We start from the raw sequence: 17,989 nt of genomic DNA on the forward strand, positions 1-17,989 counted from the left end.
TGAATATACTTAGATGTGCCTACTCCTGACACTGATTTGTGAAAGTTTACTTATCAGACAATTTACCTGCTCAGATGCAATTTGACCAGCATTCATACAAAAAATAACTACTTTTATCTCATCTCTTAGCAGTACCAAAAACCCCATCCAAAAAAAGGTTCACTAGATCTTGTTTTGCTCAAATAGAAACACATGAGCAGGAAATATTCTCAACAGATATTTCAAACTTATTATATTAATCTAGTGCCATCAATAGCTGTTACTGGATGTTCTATTTCCTTTCTGTAAGAAACCAATGACATTAAAATGAATTTTTTATAGGAACTGACGAAAATAATATTAGCAAGTTAATTTCTTCTGACTGCTGCAAACAGATTTGATAGTGACCTATATACTTCAGTCCTTAAATGACACATTTTCTGTCAATGGAAAGAACTCACATTGCTCATTCAGCTGACTGTTGGGACTGCAGTCTTCTCAAAGCATACTATGCCTCATTTATTTCAAGCCACTGTTGGTCAGCTTCATTTCTTCCCTTCAGTATTTCTTGTCAAACTTGTTACAAGCTGGTCCCTAGAAAAAAACACCTCATTGCACCCAGGTGGTGCCAAATTTTACCCTTATCAAGGCGCTCTTTTTCTCTGCAGCCAGGACCATAATCTCTACTGCTATACAATTTTGATTCCTACCTACAGGAAAACATCAACATTTTCTGTGTGTGCAACTCCAACAAGCCCTGGCCATTGTAAACAGTGATTACAAGTCTTTCCACATATATAAATTTGAGATTGCTTGCCACCTGATTAATTTAGAAGTTGTTCTCCAAAAGTCCTTCATCTTCTAATCCAGATTCCAGACTGTCGTTAAATAGATAAAATTGGGATCCTAAAATATGAGGGCCAGGCCAAGCAGGCAACAGTGACAAAGCTACTATCTTTAAATGATGGGATATGCCAAGTTCAGCAGGAAATAAAAGGGTTCCTTCCACACACAGTAGGGAAAAACCACTCCAGTTCCACTTAATTGTTTTACCTCCCACAGGAAAGGGGATTAACCTAGTGTTCACAGCATGACATGTGCATTAAACCTCTGAATTACAGAAAACCTGCTACACCTTGCTTAGACTGGAGTGCAGAAGCAAACACTGGCAGAGCAAACCCACATCTGCTGAAGCACGATGATTGCAATAATATGGCACCAAGCTGTAACCATTTCAATCCATGTGCTTTGCAGCGTTACTGTACTACCCACATAAACAAATCTGTATTAAATAAAATGTAAGACATTACAAAGCTGAGAAAGAAAACCTTCAGTACTCAAATTCCAGAAACAATTTCTTCTGGAGGCAGACATTACCCCCAGAATAGTACTGTTAACTATGTAAACTCAAAACATCAATCCCACACAAGGCACTGTGCCACATACCTTTATGCAAGCACTTATTTACAGATCCTTTCTTGATTGCATAGCATTAAGGTAAGGAGGCTTCTGAAAAGAGCAACTAGAATTTGTGCCAGCAGACTAGAGCTTTCAAGTAGTAAACACTTGGAAAACACTAACTCTACAGTCTTCACTGAAACAGATGGTTTCCATTGAATTCATACCAAGAGTGAAACAAGCATATAACTTGACTTCCCAGCTCCTTCACACAACTATTTTTAATGCATGTCTTCAAAGAAATTGACCTCTTTGGCAGGGGACAATTTGGCCTCCTTTCAGCCTATTCTATGAAAAATTGCTGTGTGTCTTCCTTGTATTTGTATTGCTGTGTTCACACCACCCCCTAGTGATTGTTCAATCACACTAAACAGTGTCACTTCTCTCTCCTTTCATGCTGAGCATTAAATATGGGAAAGGGTTACTGCATACAGCACCACAGCTGTATGAGCTGTACAGCTAACAGTGTGATGCTGCTGAACACAGACAGCAACCCCACCAGCTCAAGACTTGAACTGAAGGTACTACAAGAGGCATCAAGTGCTTCACCTATACTTAGCACATCCTGTACAACATCCCCTTTCAAACCCTTTAACAGCTCTTAGCTGTGGTAGCCCTGGTTTTCTCCCTCAAACACTAAAAGCACTTGACCTGTTTGACAATGTGCTGCCCAGTAAAAAGGTAGTGCAACTCAAAACCAATGCATTTAGGTAAAAAGTCAGAGCCTTATTCAACACAGTTGCTAGAGCTGCCCAGTCTGTTTCAGTCCTTAAGTACAGAATTTCTGCTTTCCATACTCCTCAAAATACCTGCACACCACACTGCCCACACTTCTATCTTAAATGGCTCTTGTAACACGATCAGATCAAAAATTAGGCGTTATTAGGAGAATTAAGCTGACACACAGCTTGCAGGCCAGAGACAGACAGCAGAGCCTGTCCTGATAACTCAGGAACACAAGACAAATCCTTCCTAATGCCTTCATTAGCCAAAATGAACTGTGGAAGTAGGCAGCTCTGAGCGTCTCTGTGTGCATGTTTGGTTCTCCCTTGCTCTATGTTCTAGAGGTCTATATAAAACAGGCAGCCAAAAGGACTTTGCAAATACCATTTGAACAAGAGCATGCCTACCTCCAACACTGCCTGCTTGGAATTAGCTCCTACTACTACCTGTAGGACGCCATGGTTCACTTTAAATTGATACTCAAAACAAGACTTGTTTAATTATGAACAGATTTTAATCCAGTGCAAACCATACACCTATACTGAATTTCTCAAACATTACAAAATGATAGCTTTTGAATCAAAAGGCAAACCAGTATTTTATTGACAGATTTTATTGATGTTAAATTCAGATGAGCATCCTCTGCTTTCCAGAGTTATTCATTCTCTATTTCTTCATAGAATGATGCTGCCTGTAAAGGAAAAAAACAGATCACTAACACACAATAAAAACAACTTTTACACTTGTGCTTTTATAAAGCCAGAAAGACTGTTTCCCAAATAAGTAAGGTGAACCACACTGTTCTTGTAAGAGCATAAAGCTCAAAATTTCCCAGCACTGCCATGGCAATAAATGAGCCTAAATTATAGCAATTTTGCAGAAGAGATCAACAAGCTACAACTGCTTTGACAGATTTCTGTTTAAGACATTACACTCACTATATCAGCTCCCAGACAGACTGTTTAATGTTTAAGTTCCTTCCAACTGAGTCACTCAGACCATTTGTAATAAAACCAGTCTTTTCTGGAGCAGTTATTGACCACAGCACTTAGGTTCCTGCAGCAAAGATATAAAAATGTAGTCTGACTTGTCTGTAAGAGCATCCTGTTTGTAAGTATTTACCTCAAAACGAGTACCTGTAAGCAAACAACATACATCTATTCCAAAAATAGGCATCATGCTACTTCAATCTCTTTTAGACAATAAAACTCAAACATCTATCCTCTTTAGCATACATAAAAATGAAAAACAGTAACACTAAACAATCAGCAACTTTGGTAACAGTAAATCTGAAGTACCTACTGTATTGTTTCAGTCTTTATACTGATCAGGTATTTCATGCAAATCAAGTCACGTAAGATACCAACTCAGCATTAAGTGCAAAAGTGGTTTGTAAATATTCTTAGCCTTGAACTCTTGCACTGGGTTCTATGCCTGCACAGGTACCACAAAAATAAACCTCAGAGTTGTTATCATAATGACTGCACTGCTGAATGGCTACCCTTACAAAGCATTCTGAAGGCATACCTGTTATCTGTTCTCCACCTGAAGAATGTTCATTTACTGAAAAAGAGAAAGCATCAATTAGTAAGAATTTCATCTAAATTCTACTACTGTAGAAAAACTGAGCTTTGAGGGTTTTTACTGACATTCATGTACTGTTTTCAATTAACCACATTATAATGTGATAGGAAACCCTCGAAGTTGTGACTACTGCAGAGACAGAAGACACAGATTTCTCTCACTCCCGTAAACTCAACAGCTATTTAGAGTTTAACTAATGCTCAGAATGCAACTGCCTGTCCAATTACACCTACAGGCTACAATGGCTTTTAAGTGCTTACCCATCCACAGTCCTGTCTGACAGCCCCACCTGTCAAAGGCTGTCACAGCTACAGCTGTGACATTAAAGGGAGGGAGGAGATTTTGCATTTCAGCATCACTACTTTAAATGCAAAGACCAGGTGAAGCACATCCACATATTCTTGTTCCCAATTTTAGCAAGCTCAGCCAGCTCTAGAGCCACAAAATGTATTAAGTAACACAAAATATTTGAAAATACTTCTCTTGAAACTGCAGGGAAAACAGAATGGGAATGCTAAAGGAGTGAGAAGTGAAAAGAAGCATCAAAGAAAACTTAACAAGACATCAGCATAGTTATGGCTGATTTTTTCATTACTACACCATATGTAACTTTTAGAATATACACTTGCCTAAATATTTCTCAGAATCAAGTACTGACACATTTACAAGGTAAAATAATTCTCACAGACTCTGTAGGTGGACTCAGAAATGTGTTCCAGGGCTCCTATTAAAAATTCTTCCACACAGCTGTGAGAAGGATGATGAACCATACCACATCATGATCTCTGAACATGCATTTCTGAAGACAAAGCTTAGTGTATTTCACAAATGGTTTTCTATAATGCAGCACAGAATTCTGTTCAAGTCTATTGTTTGGGAAGTGCACAAAATAATTCATCTTAAGTGACAACAAAGATTAGCAAATCTGGTAAACAAGTCAAATCTAACCCATGCATACTCATCAACTGAAAGATCATTTTAAAAGACATCAAAATATCTCTAATCAAAAGCACAGTTTGCCTACTACTAAGACTACGCGTTGGTTTGACAAGCACTTGATATAGAAGTCACATCTCCCATGTACCTACTACAAGGCATGATCTTTGCCTTCACTTTCTGAACTGCTGATATGCCTTAGGAGCTTCTATGAACTGGACACCATTAATAATTCAAGTGAGTCATTTGTTCACTTATCATTAACACTCAAAACCAGCTACCTTCAGGTGCAAACATCTTAAAAGGAGGAAGTTCCTCCATACTACTGGGATTGGTGCAACATGAAATGGCTCCTTTGGCACTGACACAAGTGTGTAACATTAGGTTTTACTACTAGTAGTAACATTAGGTGTTACTACTATATCAAATGCTAATTTTGTGCCACAAACCATTGTAGGACTTCATGATTAAAATAGCATTAAAGCACAAAGGAAAAAGGCTCCTAATATTTTCCAGCAGAGTAGTTCCCTGATCTACTAACTGTAGTAACACTTGTTCCTTCCCATCCAGGGGTAACAAGAACTTCACATCCACTAACTACAAAACGTAATTTCACTGAGATTTCCAATTCCACTGTAATTTGTGTGTTAACTTGGAATACTGCTGGGCAACAGTTAAATAAAGTTTAATGCTGACAACTGTGCCATTTCCAAGCACCATCTCAAACGTACCAGGTGTGATGTGACTCAGCTTTCGCGTACACCACTACTTTCACACAATGGGCAAGTTACACATGCAAGTGCACTGTACTACTTTGAATCAGATCCTGTGGTGACTGATCCAATGTCTCAAGTCAACAACATTGAGTTACTTGGATTTATTCTCACTGGGAATTATTATAAAGCTGATTCACTAATTTCAAAAAGTCTGGTTTGCTAGAAGCCAAATTTTACTTCCATGTCACACAAATAAAATTCATTATGTCATTAAGTGAACCCTCACATGACAGATGTAAGTTCAAATCAAACATGCATACAAGGCAGTACAGTGCTTCCATTAAAACAACAGACACATTTCAGTGATGTGTAATTCAGGCACCAAATCCATGCTCATTTCCAGTACCTGCAGATACTTCATTTCTGATGGAGAGTTCCAAGAAAGTAGGAAAAAAGCAAAAGTGAAGATTACTACAGTTCAAGATATCAAGGTATTTTCACAGCTACAGAACTAAGCATCACAACCCATTACCCTCTCTCCCCTTGCTAAAACACCTGAAAAAACCTCACTTGCCTGCACAGCTTATTTACTTTTTATCAGAAGATTGAACACTGTGAGGGAAAGTGACTGGCTTCCCACCCAACCTATTCCTCAGATTTGGTTCTGTTTCCTGATAGAAGAAGTCTGCCTCCCCCTAACCTGCCTTTATGAGGTCACAGCCACAGCCCAGGGGGCTCTATCAGTCTAGCCTCAGCAGAGGAAGGCTCCAGTACCTTGGGCATCAGCCCCTCAAACCCCAAGGCATTCTACCTTATCTTTCTTACACACTGTCCTCACTGCCTACACCACGCATCCTTAACAAACTTACCTGGGTAAGGAACACCATACCAACAGTAACTGTGTGGAGTAAGCATTAAGGGTTTAGGCAGCCTGATTAACAAGCGTTAAGATTATCTCAAGTGTGTATTGCGAGACTGAGTTATGTGATTAGAGCAACACTGTTAGATTTATGAAGTTTAACAGTGACACATAGGAAAGAGTAATTTAGGAAGCATTGTTTCATGTCATATCAGCTAGGCTGGCAGCAGTGAGGAGCAAAACTAAGCTACTGAGCTGATGACAAGCTATACAACACAGAGTTTACCTTCTGTTATCCAGTAGAACAGGTGAAAAAACGGAAGAAAAACAATGTTATTTTGTTGAAGAATTCACAATTAATATTTCAAAGGCATATGTTCACTCTAGCTTAAAAGATATTCTCATCCTACCTTCTTGCCAGCACCAACATTTGCCTTGGCTGTGCCCCTGACTTTCTTCATCCTGTTCTTACGCTCTTTTCGCTGCTTCCTGGAAGTCTTCTTCTTTTCATACAAGCCGTGCTATTAAAAACAGTTGAAAGTTGCTTTTAACATTGTTTCTCTACTAACAACTCTTGAAAAGTTCTATGATTTCTGAAATGTTCAAATACAGCTTACATTTGAAATATTAACTAAGTAGCCAGATCATTAACTAATGAATGATTCAAGGTAGAACATAAACATTGAAGAGGCACATGGATCAGCCCCTTTTCTTATGCTTATTTTATACTCCAAATATAGCTTTGTTAAAAGCTACTGCTAAACACCTCTGGTATTATCAATTTTGCCTTCCCAATTCTCTAGCAATAGAGAATAAAAACACACTTAGCCTATTTTGCAAATGCAGAAGTTAACGTGTGCTATTTTAGGAGCTCTCATACAACTGTACTTTACAAAACCTGAGTTTTTACACATGCAAATCCTGTTTTCAAGACAAGAGAAAACAACATACCCTGGCAAGCCTGTGCTTGGGTTCGTTTTTCTTTGCATAGTCCAGGGAATCATAGATCATGCCAAAACCAGTTGTCTTGCCACCACCAAAGTGAGTTCTGAAGCCGAAGACGAAAATTACATCAGGGGTTGTCTTGTACATTTTTGCCAGCTTTTCCCTGATTTCTGTTTTGGGGACTGTGGCCTTTCCAGGATGAAGAACATCAATGACCTAAGAAAGAATTTAAACAAGTTGATTAAAGGTCGATGTCCAGTACACAGCCCCACTAGGTGCTACAGTCACACCATGAGGTCAGCATTTAAACTAAGACACTTGAGGAGCACAAGCTATAATTCATTTGACACAAAAGCATTCAGAAGTTTTTTGCTTCACTGAGTTATTTCAACTGAAAAATACCTTTAAAAGCATTAAATCCAACAATAGATCCAAACCTGTCTCAATGTTACTAAGCCATGTTCTCAAGTGATACATCTACATGTCATTTAAATACCTCCAGAGAGGATGTCTTAACCATCTCCCAGAGCAGCCTACTCCAATGCTTAATAATCCTTTTGGTGAAGAAATTTTCCTCAACATCCAGTCACAAGCTGGTACAACTCCACCATCACAATTTACCTTAAGCATACATCAACACATTTAAACTCATACGCTCTTACAATTCCTTATTTAAGAACTCCAGGGATTTTAAGGGCCCCATATTTATAGCAGCTAAACCTTCTTCCAGCCCAGAACCACCAAAAAAATAAATGCAATTTTCTGTAGTCTTTTACCATCTGCTTGCGCTGCAGAAGTCTGTTGGTCATGAACTTCCTGGTTCGGATGGTCACTGTGTCATTCTGCAAGAGAAAACATTCAATAAAACAAAACAATAGCTACAAATGCAACAGAAGCTGAACATGAGCATAAATAATGCAAAGTACTACAATGTTTAGGCGCCTCAGATATTGACAGTGACCTCACAATATAAGTGGGCTTGTCTTGGACCACAGAAAACACCTTGAAGTAATACAGTGAGAAACTGACAAACTCATCCCCAGTGTCCAAACAGCACAACAACAGACACATCTTCACTACCGTGAAAAGCTGACACAGCTTTTAGTAAAAGACATAGATTTCAATCCCAAGTACTCTAACAATACAACAGAAGCTTCCTCCTAAGCCCAAATGTTACTGCCTCTATGGCTTCCCACCTCTAAGAACAAGGGAGCACCCAAGATTCCTGGATGTTCTTGCTTGAAAAGAAAAACAGGTCAGTAGGTCCAGAAAAGCTTAGCCAGTTTTTTCAGTAAATGACACACTCAGCATGGCACTTGGTGTGTTAGCACCGGACCTCAAAGTAAGGACATGAAGTGGGTGGGGGTAAAGCACAGGGTGAAAGAGAAGTAACGATATAGAACAGAATGATTGACCATGCACTGCAACAGTAAAGAAGCTCCTCTTAATCCTCACGTCAAATTACCTGTGCTACTGCCTGGCACCAATAAGCAGAGCCTGGCTGCATCCTCTGATACCCCCCTCCAAACACTGATAAAGCGGCTTTTTTATCACCTCTTCCCGAGCTGAAGACGTTCAGCTTTATCAGCCTTTCCTCGCAAGAGAAATGCTCCAGTCCCCTTCCACTGGAACCACACCAGGAGCTTCATGTCTGTCCTGGACTCAGGAGCCCAAAACTGGACATTCCTCTCCAGGTACAGCCGCACCACGGCTGCAAAAAGAGATCAGCTCCCTCGAGCTGCCGGCTATGTTCCTGACACAATGTAGAAGTTTCTCTAAAAACCCCGCACATCACTGCTTCCACAAGGCTTCCAGAAAGGAACAGCCGCGATAACAGCGGATGTGACACACGGCAGCCCGCACAGAGCGGCAGCACACGGGTGCCTCACTTTTAGAGTACGGACACGGAGTGGCCCAACCCGCAGCACCGCCCTCACCCCGCAGCTCGCTGCTGCCGGCAGGCACAGACGCGCGGCGGCCCAGCCACAAAAGCCGGGGCTCGGTATCCGCCATACCCCCGCGGGCGGGTGCGGGCGGGCCGGGCCGGCACAGCGCGGCGGTGTAAGGGCGCGGCGAGGCACGGATGGCGCCGGTACAGGGCGGATGGCGCGGCTCAAACCAGGCACTCACCATGGCTGCCGCTGCCGTTCCTGCGACCGGAAGAGAAAGAGATCGACACCCCTCCCAGGCCAATTATAAGGAGGCACAGACGTGCTTCTACTAGTGGTGGAACTGAGCGTGGCGCCGCCCTTTTCAGCGTTGGTCCTGGCCCGAAATAGCGATGGGCGTGGTTTTCGTGTGCTTTATAAAAGCGGTTGCAGGAAGTGCATCATGTTCTGATGGGGAAGGGCTAGGTTTCCTGTCTGCTGCCTAGCGCTTTTGGCCGAGCTCAGCCCCGCTGTGCGCTGTCCCTGTTGTCGGCCCGTGCGCGCAGGGGGTCCCGCCGCTGGTGACCCAGGGCTGCTGTGGGGACACGCAGAACCGTGGACGGAATGTGGCGGCGCAGCCTGGCTGGGGAGTTGCTTGGGGATCCGGGAGTTGGGCTTTTTTAGCCTCAGAAAGAGATGGCTGACAGAGAGCCTCATTCGTGTGTATAGAAAAGGAGGGGTGTCAGAGAGCGGGGCTGGGCTCGGCTCCGTGGTGCTGGCTAATAGGCCAAGGGGCGGTGTGCCGGCGATGCTCGGGAAGTTCCCCTTGAGCACGGGGAGCAGTTTCTTCGCTGCGCACTGAGTGCCGAAGCGCCTGCGGAGGTTTCCTCCGGGGAGGTGTCCCCCGGTGCCGGCAGGGGGCGCTGCGGGCGGAGGCCGCGCTGACCGCCCCGGTCCAGGTCCCGCGTGCAGCCGCCCGGGCCCCGCTGCAGCCGCCGCGATGGTGAAGGAGCAGTTCAGGGAGACCGATGTGGCCAAGAAAATGTGAGTGGGATCGTGCGGTGCCCGCGGGCTGTGGCGGGGAGCGGCAGAGCTGTGGGGGACAGAACCGCTGGAGCTGGAGCTGGCAGAATGTTGGCGTGGAGGGCCGCGGTGGGCAGCTCGTGACCCAGCTGCTCCGCTCATCGGAGCGCTGCCACAGGCTGGGCTCTCCCACATGGGTGACTGTGCCTGTGTCCAGCTCGGAGGATGCCCAGGAAGGTCGATAAGTCCCTCAGATAAAAACCACTAACTCACCGTAAAACAGTTTTATTTTTTACAGTTATTTGAAAAGATGTTGTTTCAGCAATGTTTTGTCTCAACCTAGCTACCTTTGCCTTGTTTTAGAATGCTTTGGGGTCCTAAGAAGGGCAGCGAGGCTGCTGAAAGAGCACCAGCCCTCGGGGGGAGCGTCTGAGGGAGCTGTGGTGTTCAGCTTGGAGAAGAGGAGGCTTAGGGCAGAGTTTATCTCTTTTCTAAGGCCACCTGAAAGGAGGCTGTCGCCGGCTAGGAATTGCTTTCTTCTCCCAGGCAACCAGTGACTGGATGAGAGTGCCTTAAATTGCACTAGAATAAGTTTAGATTGGGAATGAGGGAGAACTTTTTCACAGAAGGGATGGTTAAGCATTGAATGGTCTGCCCAGGGAGGTGTTTAAGGAAAGCTCCGATGTGGCACTCAATGCTGTGCTCTAATTGACAAGGTGGTGTTTGGTTATAGGTTGGGTTCAGTGATCTCTGAGATCTTTTTCAACCCAGTTGTTTCTGTGATACTTGCATGTAGGTGTGCTTGTCATTATAAGTAGTTTTGCATGTGTATGTATATATATCTATGCACCTATATATATGTACCCATACATATATTTGAAATTTCTTCTCCTAGAAGCCACATCTGTTTTGGCATGAAATCTCCAGAAGAGATGCGTCAGCAAGCTCACATTCAAGTGGTCAGCAAGAATTTGTATAGTCAGGACAACCATCACTCTCCACTGCAGTATGGAGTGCTGGACCATCGCATGGTGAGGACCTTTCTTTTGTTTTCCAGTTTCTTTCTGGGGAGTTGCTCAAGTGGTTAAAAAAAGGTTGGGGTCACTGAAACATACTGTTTGTCCAAAGTAAATTCAAATGAGTCTTTACTTGAATTTCATAGACTATTAGTTGCAATGCCTGTTACTATTTTTACAGTTTTGGTGGGCAGGAATGCATTCTCTTGAGGCAGGAAGTAAGTTACTTTTCTGCCAAACTGCTGGGATACACAGAGGCATGTGTCATCAAAATGCCACAGTGTAGATTTTAGTAATCTGTAAACAATTTGTAAGTAACAGTCTGTGAATAACTTGTAAGAGCTGCCTGAGTCCAGGTCATTGTTGTCAGCAGGGGCTGTGTGTAAAAGCCATTTTTCTTAAGGGTCGGAGTGGCTTTAATGCTATTGATGTGCTTCTGATGCTGGGGAAAAGGAGTGGTTTTGCTACTAGGATTCCTGACTAGTTTTTTAACTGCTGTATTTTGTATCTATCCTATCAGTTACAGCTAACTTTTTTCTGTGCATGTGCGTTCTCTTTCTCCCAAAGGGAACCAGTGAAAAAGACCGGCCCTGTGAAACCTGTGGGAAAAGTCTGGCTGACTGCTTAGGGCATTATGGGTACATTGACTTAGAACTACCATGCTTTCACGTTGGGTACTTCAAAGCTGTGATAGGCATCTTACAGGTAAACATGATCATGATTTCCTGTCAGTCTCTGGTCTAAAAAAGGAAATTTTCAGTAAAGATGATGCTTGAAAGTAGTTGAGAAGGCCAAAATAAGGTTGCTTTAGGAACCTATGTTTGTGTACATTTTCTTTTGTAAAATACATGTATTTAAAGACCAGCCTTAGTGATGTTCTATGTAATCTCAGATTGAAAAATTCTGTTGTTTTTCTGCAGTTTGAATTAAATATATGCAGGATAATTTGGCTTTCAGAACATCCAAGTAAATCAAAGCTCTGTTTGCTTTATATGGATTTAATGCCCTGCTGAGCTTAGCTAATGATTTGCCTTATTGACTGTATTTTTCTCATGGGCTGATTAATGTATATTCCAATATGTGATTTGATTTTCTAATCAAGACAGTGGTATCTCATTCAAAGAAATGCACTGTGTTGAAGAACTTAAGCTGTAGTTCAAGAGGTTTCATCTCTGAATGTGTCTCTGAAACAACTGTGTTTATACATGCTTACCTTTAAGATGATCTGCAAAACCTGTTGCCGCATCATGCTGTCAGTGGAAGAAAAAAAGCAGTTTTTAGATTACCTAAAACGACCTGGCCTTACATATCTTCAGAAGAGAGGGCTGAAAAAGAAAGTGTCTGAGAAGTGCCGAAAGAAAAACACTTGTCCTTACTGTGGGGCCTTTAATGGTGAGTATCAACATGAGCAGTTTGTGAAGTTATCTGCTCTGGTGGTTTTCACCTGTGGTAGGATCCAAATCTTGAATATGCTTGTTCATTGCACAGCTACTGGGTGTTCTCTCTGGCCTTCATTAAGAAACAGGTAATTGCATTTTTAGAGCCAGGCACATCCTTGTTAACCTCATTTGTGTGGATACTGACATTTTCCTAGTTGCTTGTAGTATTTCATGTTTCATGTTGTAACCAATATTTGATACTTCAGTCATGACAAAAATACCCCTTTTCATGTGTTTTTGAAAATATTGGGAGCTATTGGCAATGATGAATATCTTCACATAAAAGCATTGATAGCATTTGTAATTTTGAGTGAGCATCGTTTTTCATCACTGAATTACATTATCTTAAGATTATTCCTTCTTCAGGGCAGAGTATTTTTGTAAGAGTTTGTAGGTGGTTTTCAAAATAGGTCTTGCTTTTTTTCATTTAGACTGATCACATGCTACTGCTGTTTAAAGACTTGGTTTATTGCAGGTTTATAGTAGATGGTTAATCCATAACTTAACTTCTAACTCATGAAAATTGTGGGTTCTTTGTTAAAATGTTCAGCATCTCAATAAAAGTAGAGCTGTTTTATCATAGGTGCCCTGTCTACACATGGGGGGCATAAACAGTAGGCATTTAGAAAAGCTACATGATGGGTCAGAACACTTCAGTGAAACAAATCGAGCATTTGGACTTGTCTGTGGAAGTTTTATGAATCATGTTAGCTGTGTGACATGAAAATATTTATCAGATTTTTTTGATAATTCACTTACAAAATTACCTCAGGAGATGCTGGTAAGATAACTAAATAGCACTTCTTAATCCTGTTTTTAGTGTGGGAACTTCTACTTTAGAAATATCTGTTGTGAATGAGGTGAAGCTGAATTAAAGGTGTGGGCTAAACCACCTACTTTCAGCCTCAGAGGCTCCACTATCATGTAGGTACACCAAGCCATCCATGTAAAAAGGTATAACTTGATTGTCCTTTTGTTGTTCTCTGAATTTAGGAAGCTGGTTAATAAAGCTTATAAAGTTTTAATTTGTTATATGTTCACTGAAGGTTTAGCTCGTTTTAGAACTGTAACTTAAGTTTTGGTTTTGTGTTTTGAAATAAAATCCCAAGGCAATCCATATTTAATTCCTTGCAGGAACTGTGAAGAAGTGTGGTTTGTTGAAGATAATTCATGAAAAGTACAAGACAAATAAGAAAGTTGTAGATCCAGTAGTATCTACTTTTCTCCAGTCCTTTGAAACTGCCATTGAATATAACAAAGAAGTGGAGCCCTTACTGGGAAGAGCTCAGGTGAATTTTATTGTAACCTACATTTTTTGCTTTTTTTTGGGCATGAAATGAAACTCCTTAAAGCCTTGCAATGTATCAGCTCAAGTCTTGTGATGACCCAAGAATTTTATATATCAAAAGATAGATGAAGAATGTTTGTATCCAGTGCAATAATGTTAATTTGCTAAAATGAGAAATTTAGTATATTAGCATGTTCTGGTACACTATTATCTGCCTGTAAATAAAGTAATGTTCTTAGTGTGTTGTGCTTCTATAAACTAGACCAGGAAGAAGAAGCACAGGTCCATATAAAGTTTTCATGTATATACAGGTTTACTGTAAGACAGGTATTAATTCCAGTGCATGCATTTTTTTCTTCAGAAGTTCTTAATGTTGAGAAAGAGCAGACTTAATTTGCTGTTTGTTTCGTTAGCTGTTCATTATATTCAGTTTTGTTTCCTTCTGCTCTTAGCAAACTGGAAAAATCTCCAGGCACATACTTGGATGGAAAAAAGTAATGAACACAGCAGTAGATGTACTAAGATGAGAGAAATATCTAGGTAGTACTGTAATCATGTGATTTTTTTACTAATGAAATGAATACAATGTACTACAAGTTTGTTGTAGGATATTGAGTTGCTTTCTCTATTGACAGTGAGATAGTCTCCATTAACTCTTGAGACAACAGAGCAACACACTAGGAAGTAAACATGCAGATGTAGGGGAAAAATGGAGGGAAAGAATATATAGCAAGCTAACGTTTGAGATGCTAGAAACATTGGTTCAGAATAAATAAACCAAAACATAGTTTTGTTTGTATGAATAGTTCTGTATTTGCCTTTGAAAATGGCTATTTCTGAACATCAATAAAATAAGGGGAGGAGGGAGGCATTGGAACTTGATACGATGGCTTTTTCTCCCCATTTTCCCAATGGATTTTGTAGGAAAACTTGAATCCTTTGGTAGTATTGAACCTGTTTAAAAGAATCCCAGTGGAAGACATCCCTCTACTTCTAATGAACCCACAAGCAGGTAAACCTTCAGATCTGATCCTCACACGGCTCCTGGTGCCTCCACTGTGCATCAGACCCTCTGTGGTGAGCGATTTGAAGTCTGGCACCAATGAGGACGATTTGACAATGAAGCTGACAGAGATAATTTTCCTCAATGATGTGATAAAAAAGGTGAGTCAGCCTTCAGAAGGATTTGTGTGGGATTGAATATAGCAAGTGGGTTTCGTGCTTACAGTCTGGTGCTGTATTTCTGTGATGGTGGGCATTTCACTGGAAGACAGGAGCAGCTTAATTCAGATGGGACTGGCTGAGTGGCTGCTTGCAGTGTAGGACCTGCTACTGGTCTGCTGGGTTCTTATGAGAAATGTTTTTTCATTTCAGCTCTGGTCTGTTAACTTGTTTTTTTAATGTTTTCTCTTTTTTCCCTCTCCCATGACTGTCACACTTTTTGCATAGTTACTTACAATGAAAATATTACACCTATTGATTTGTTGTGTTTTTTTTCTTGTAGCCCTTCCTCCTTTCTTAAATCTTTGTGCTTTATTTATTCCACTATCTGATCTTGAGAAGTCAGGTTTCATTTAGCATAGCCATCAAATTGAGACTTAAAGATGATTTGACATTTTATCATTTGCTTAGAAGAGCGCTTCTACCAGAATAATACTTTTCACACTTGGCAAAACTTTGTTCCTTTGTCAGGCAGACAAAATGAATTGGGTACTAACTCTTCCATGATTGAAAAACTATTAACTACTGATTTTCCTGTCAGTTAAGTTATATTAGCTTTAGTTGATTGGGAAAAATGTAACTGAAAGAAATACCTAATTTAGTGAGCATTTGTTCAAAACCCATGTTAGTCAAAAGATTTTTCTTTTTTGCTGGGTTCCCTTGTGATGTGCCTTATGCTATAGTAATATGCATCATCTCAAAGTTGTTTTCCCTTTTTCATTCTAATTGATGGAAGTTTTATGATATCATTTGCAAAGGGAGAGTTGTACTCCTAACAGAAAACTTCTTGTCTAGTTTAATATATGTTATTTATTCTCTGAATTGGATTGCTATTTTGTTTAGCATAGGATATCAGGAGCCAAAACACAGATGATTATGGAAGACTGGGATTTTCTTCAACTGCAGTGTGCCCTGTACATTAATAGTGAGCTCTCTGGCATACCTCTCAACATGGCACCTAAAAAATGGACCAGAGGTTTTGTTCAGAGACTTAAGGGAAAGCAAGGTTTGTCCAAAATATTGCTTTTAATAATTTTTTTTATAATTGAACCACAAATCTTTGCTATTGCCAAGTCTCCTTCTGCTACTGCTGTGTAGCACCTCAGTACTGTACCTTAAATGATGTTCTGATGTGCTGTCTTAATGCATAACATTTTGAAAACTTTTTATTTAAAGAGTTTCAACTGTTTTGTTTTGTTAGGTCGGTTTAGAGGCAATCTGTCTGGAAAGAGAGTGGATTTTTCTGGCAGAACAGTCATTTCACCTGATCCTAACTTGAGAATAGATGAAGTAGCAGTGCCTATTCATGTTGCTAAAATATTGACCTTTCCTGAAAAGGTAAGTAGTATAGGACTCAAAAACTTCTTCTATTCCATTTTTGTTCCCTAAGTCAGACCTTGATGTTGTTTCTTTACTCACTCTAAAAGGGAGTGAATGTACTGCATTATGTTGGAAATGCCATTCATTGATGCTTTGCCAGTTCTCTTGCTGCTGGCAAATAAAGATCTGTGGTATTGGATACAGGCAAGTGCTGGCAAGGTGTGGTGTAAGGAGTGACATCTCTACAACTAAGACTTTTGCTTCATGTTTCTTCAATTCATTCACAGATTTGTATAAAGGAGTGGATGGGTACTTTTATTTGTAAGTTTCCCTCCCAGATTTTTAATTTAATTTCCCTCTGATATCCTGCTCTAAGATAGGCTGATGTTTTTCTCCTCTATTCCATCCTGCGAGTTCCCCTCAGCAGCTGGAGGCTGTGTAAGGGGATTGTCAGTTGAGCCTAAAATTTGAGAACACAAAAGCCATCAATAAAAACAAGATCCTGAAACATGTTCTGCTTGTTTCTGATTCAAGTCTTTATACAACAGGTAAACAAAGCAAATATTAATTTTATGAGGAAACTTGTCTGCAATGGTCCTGATGTTCATCCTGGAGCAAACTTCATACAGCAAAGGCACACTCAGATGAAAAGGTATTGTGCTTATCTGTAATGATTCACTTTTTATTTCTCTCCATCAGCTTGGTCTTGTTGGTATATGAAAGAAGTTATATCTGCAGGGATTAAAATTTATTTTTAGGATCTTTTATGCAGGGAAATAGAAAAAGAGTTGTCTTGATGTTCTCAGGTTTGTTGTACCAGTTTTTAAAATAGTCTCTTGCATTTAAACTAAAGCACACATGTACTAATGATGTTGAACTGCAGTTAGTTTATTTTATGTCTGAGTTTATCTTAGCTGAAATGGAGGTTGTAGTACAGACGCAAGTGAAAACTGGTGGTTTTGGGCAAGTTGTACTAGCTGTTTTCATGTGAGAGCTAGTCTAAAGTCAGTTTATATGTAGGAGGAAGGGGTAATAGATGAGTGACACTTCCTGTGCTCTGATACAATTGAAATAAATTCTGTGCACTTAAAAGTGGACTTTTTTCTTACTTAATGCTTAATCACTTTAGCTTTGTTGACTAATGCCAAAATACAGTCATTGCTTAAAAGAGCAGTGATTGATGTTCAGTCCACACCAGTTTTGTTTTCTAGTTATTGTAATACAAATACTCCATGTATTTGTATGTTTAATGAAAAAGTTGGCATTATAAACACAGAATTAATTTTTAGTTGTCTTTGTTTAATGTCTGTGCATCTTCTGACTGCCTTGTTCTCCCTTCCTATGAAGGTTTTTGAAGTACGGGAACAGAGAGAAGATGGCGCAGGAGCTGAAGTTCGGTGACATTGTGGAGCGCCATCTGATTGATGGTGACATTGTCCTGTTCAACAGGCAGCCCTCTCTGCACAAGCTGAGCATCATGGCCCACATTGTGAGTGCACACAGGCTGGCACAGACAGTGCAGCCAGCAATGCCAGGCACTTGGCCTTCGTGGTGTTTCTGTCTTACACAAACAAAAATGAACAGCTCCTGCTGAAACTGTGTGGAGCAAGGATG

The 17,989-nt window shown here is 40.6% G+C and overlaps 2 protein-coding genes across 5 annotated transcripts in view; one reads left to right on the forward strand and one right to left on the reverse strand.

The window, feature by feature from the left end:
• Positions 1–509: 509 nt before the first annotated feature.
• RPS24 (ribosomal protein S24) lies at positions 510–9,478 on the reverse strand. 4 transcript variants are annotated; one of them, XM_074544750.1, is made up of 7 exons: positions 9,331–9,477; positions 7,977–8,042; positions 7,207–7,416; positions 6,666–6,776; positions 5,803–5,819; positions 3,688–3,723; positions 2,740–2,851 (listed from the first exon to the last, which is right to left on the reverse strand). In XM_074544750.1, the coding sequence occupies exons 1-5, from the start codon at positions 9,331–9,333 to the stop codon at positions 5,814–5,816; spliced, it is 396 nt and encodes a 131-aa protein (XP_074400851.1). In that variant the 5' UTR covers positions 9,334–9,477; the 3' UTR covers positions 2,740–2,851; positions 3,688–3,723; positions 5,803–5,813. The 4 variants fall into 4 exon arrangements, with proteins under 4 accessions (XP_074400850.1, XP_074400851.1, XP_074400852.1 ...); XM_074544751.1 differs by lacking the exon at positions 5,803–5,819; XM_074544749.1 differs by lacking the exons at positions 2,740–2,851; positions 3,688–3,723; positions 5,803–5,819 and adding an exon at positions 510–533.
• Positions 9,479–9,524: 46 nt separating this feature from the next.
• Positions 9,525–17,989, forward strand: part of POLR3A (RNA polymerase III subunit A) — a 33,122-nt gene continuing 24,657 nt past the window's right edge. The window contains exons 1-10 of the mRNA XM_074544747.1: positions 9,525–10,112; positions 10,987–11,122; positions 11,675–11,812; positions 12,328–12,499; positions 13,681–13,835; positions 14,759–14,998; positions 15,899–16,061; positions 16,257–16,393; positions 16,924–17,027; positions 17,723–17,864. Of these exons, the coding sequence (XP_074400848.1) occupies positions 10,069–10,112; positions 10,987–11,122; positions 11,675–11,812; positions 12,328–12,499; positions 13,681–13,835; positions 14,759–14,998; positions 15,899–16,061; positions 16,257–16,393; positions 16,924–17,027; positions 17,723–17,864 (1,431 nt within the window). The 5' untranslated portion in view covers positions 9,525–10,068. The remainder of the gene's footprint in view (positions 10,113–10,986; positions 11,123–11,674; positions 11,813–12,327; positions 12,500–13,680; positions 13,836–14,758; positions 14,999–15,898; positions 16,062–16,256; positions 16,394–16,923; positions 17,028–17,722; positions 17,865–17,989) is intronic.

Source organism: Zonotrichia albicollis, chromosome 7 (genome assembly GCF_047830755.1).
Source record: "Zonotrichia albicollis isolate bZonAlb1 chromosome 7, bZonAlb1.hap1, whole genome shotgun sequence".
Classification (NCBI taxonomy): Eukaryota; Metazoa; Chordata; class Aves; order Passeriformes; family Passerellidae; genus Zonotrichia; species Zonotrichia albicollis.

Excerpts from the sequence above, each read along its gene's own strand:
- RPS24 (XM_074544748.1), bottom strand. Across the intron at positions 7,417-7,976 it reads TTCTGCAGCGCAAGCAGATG|GTCATTGATGTTCTTCATCC; the intron begins GTAAAAGACTAC and ends ATTCTTTCTTAG. Across the intron at positions 6,545-6,665 it reads ATGTTGGTGCTGGCAAGAAG|AAGGTAAACTCTGTGTTGTA; the intron begins GTAGGATGAGAA and ends ACTGGATAACAG.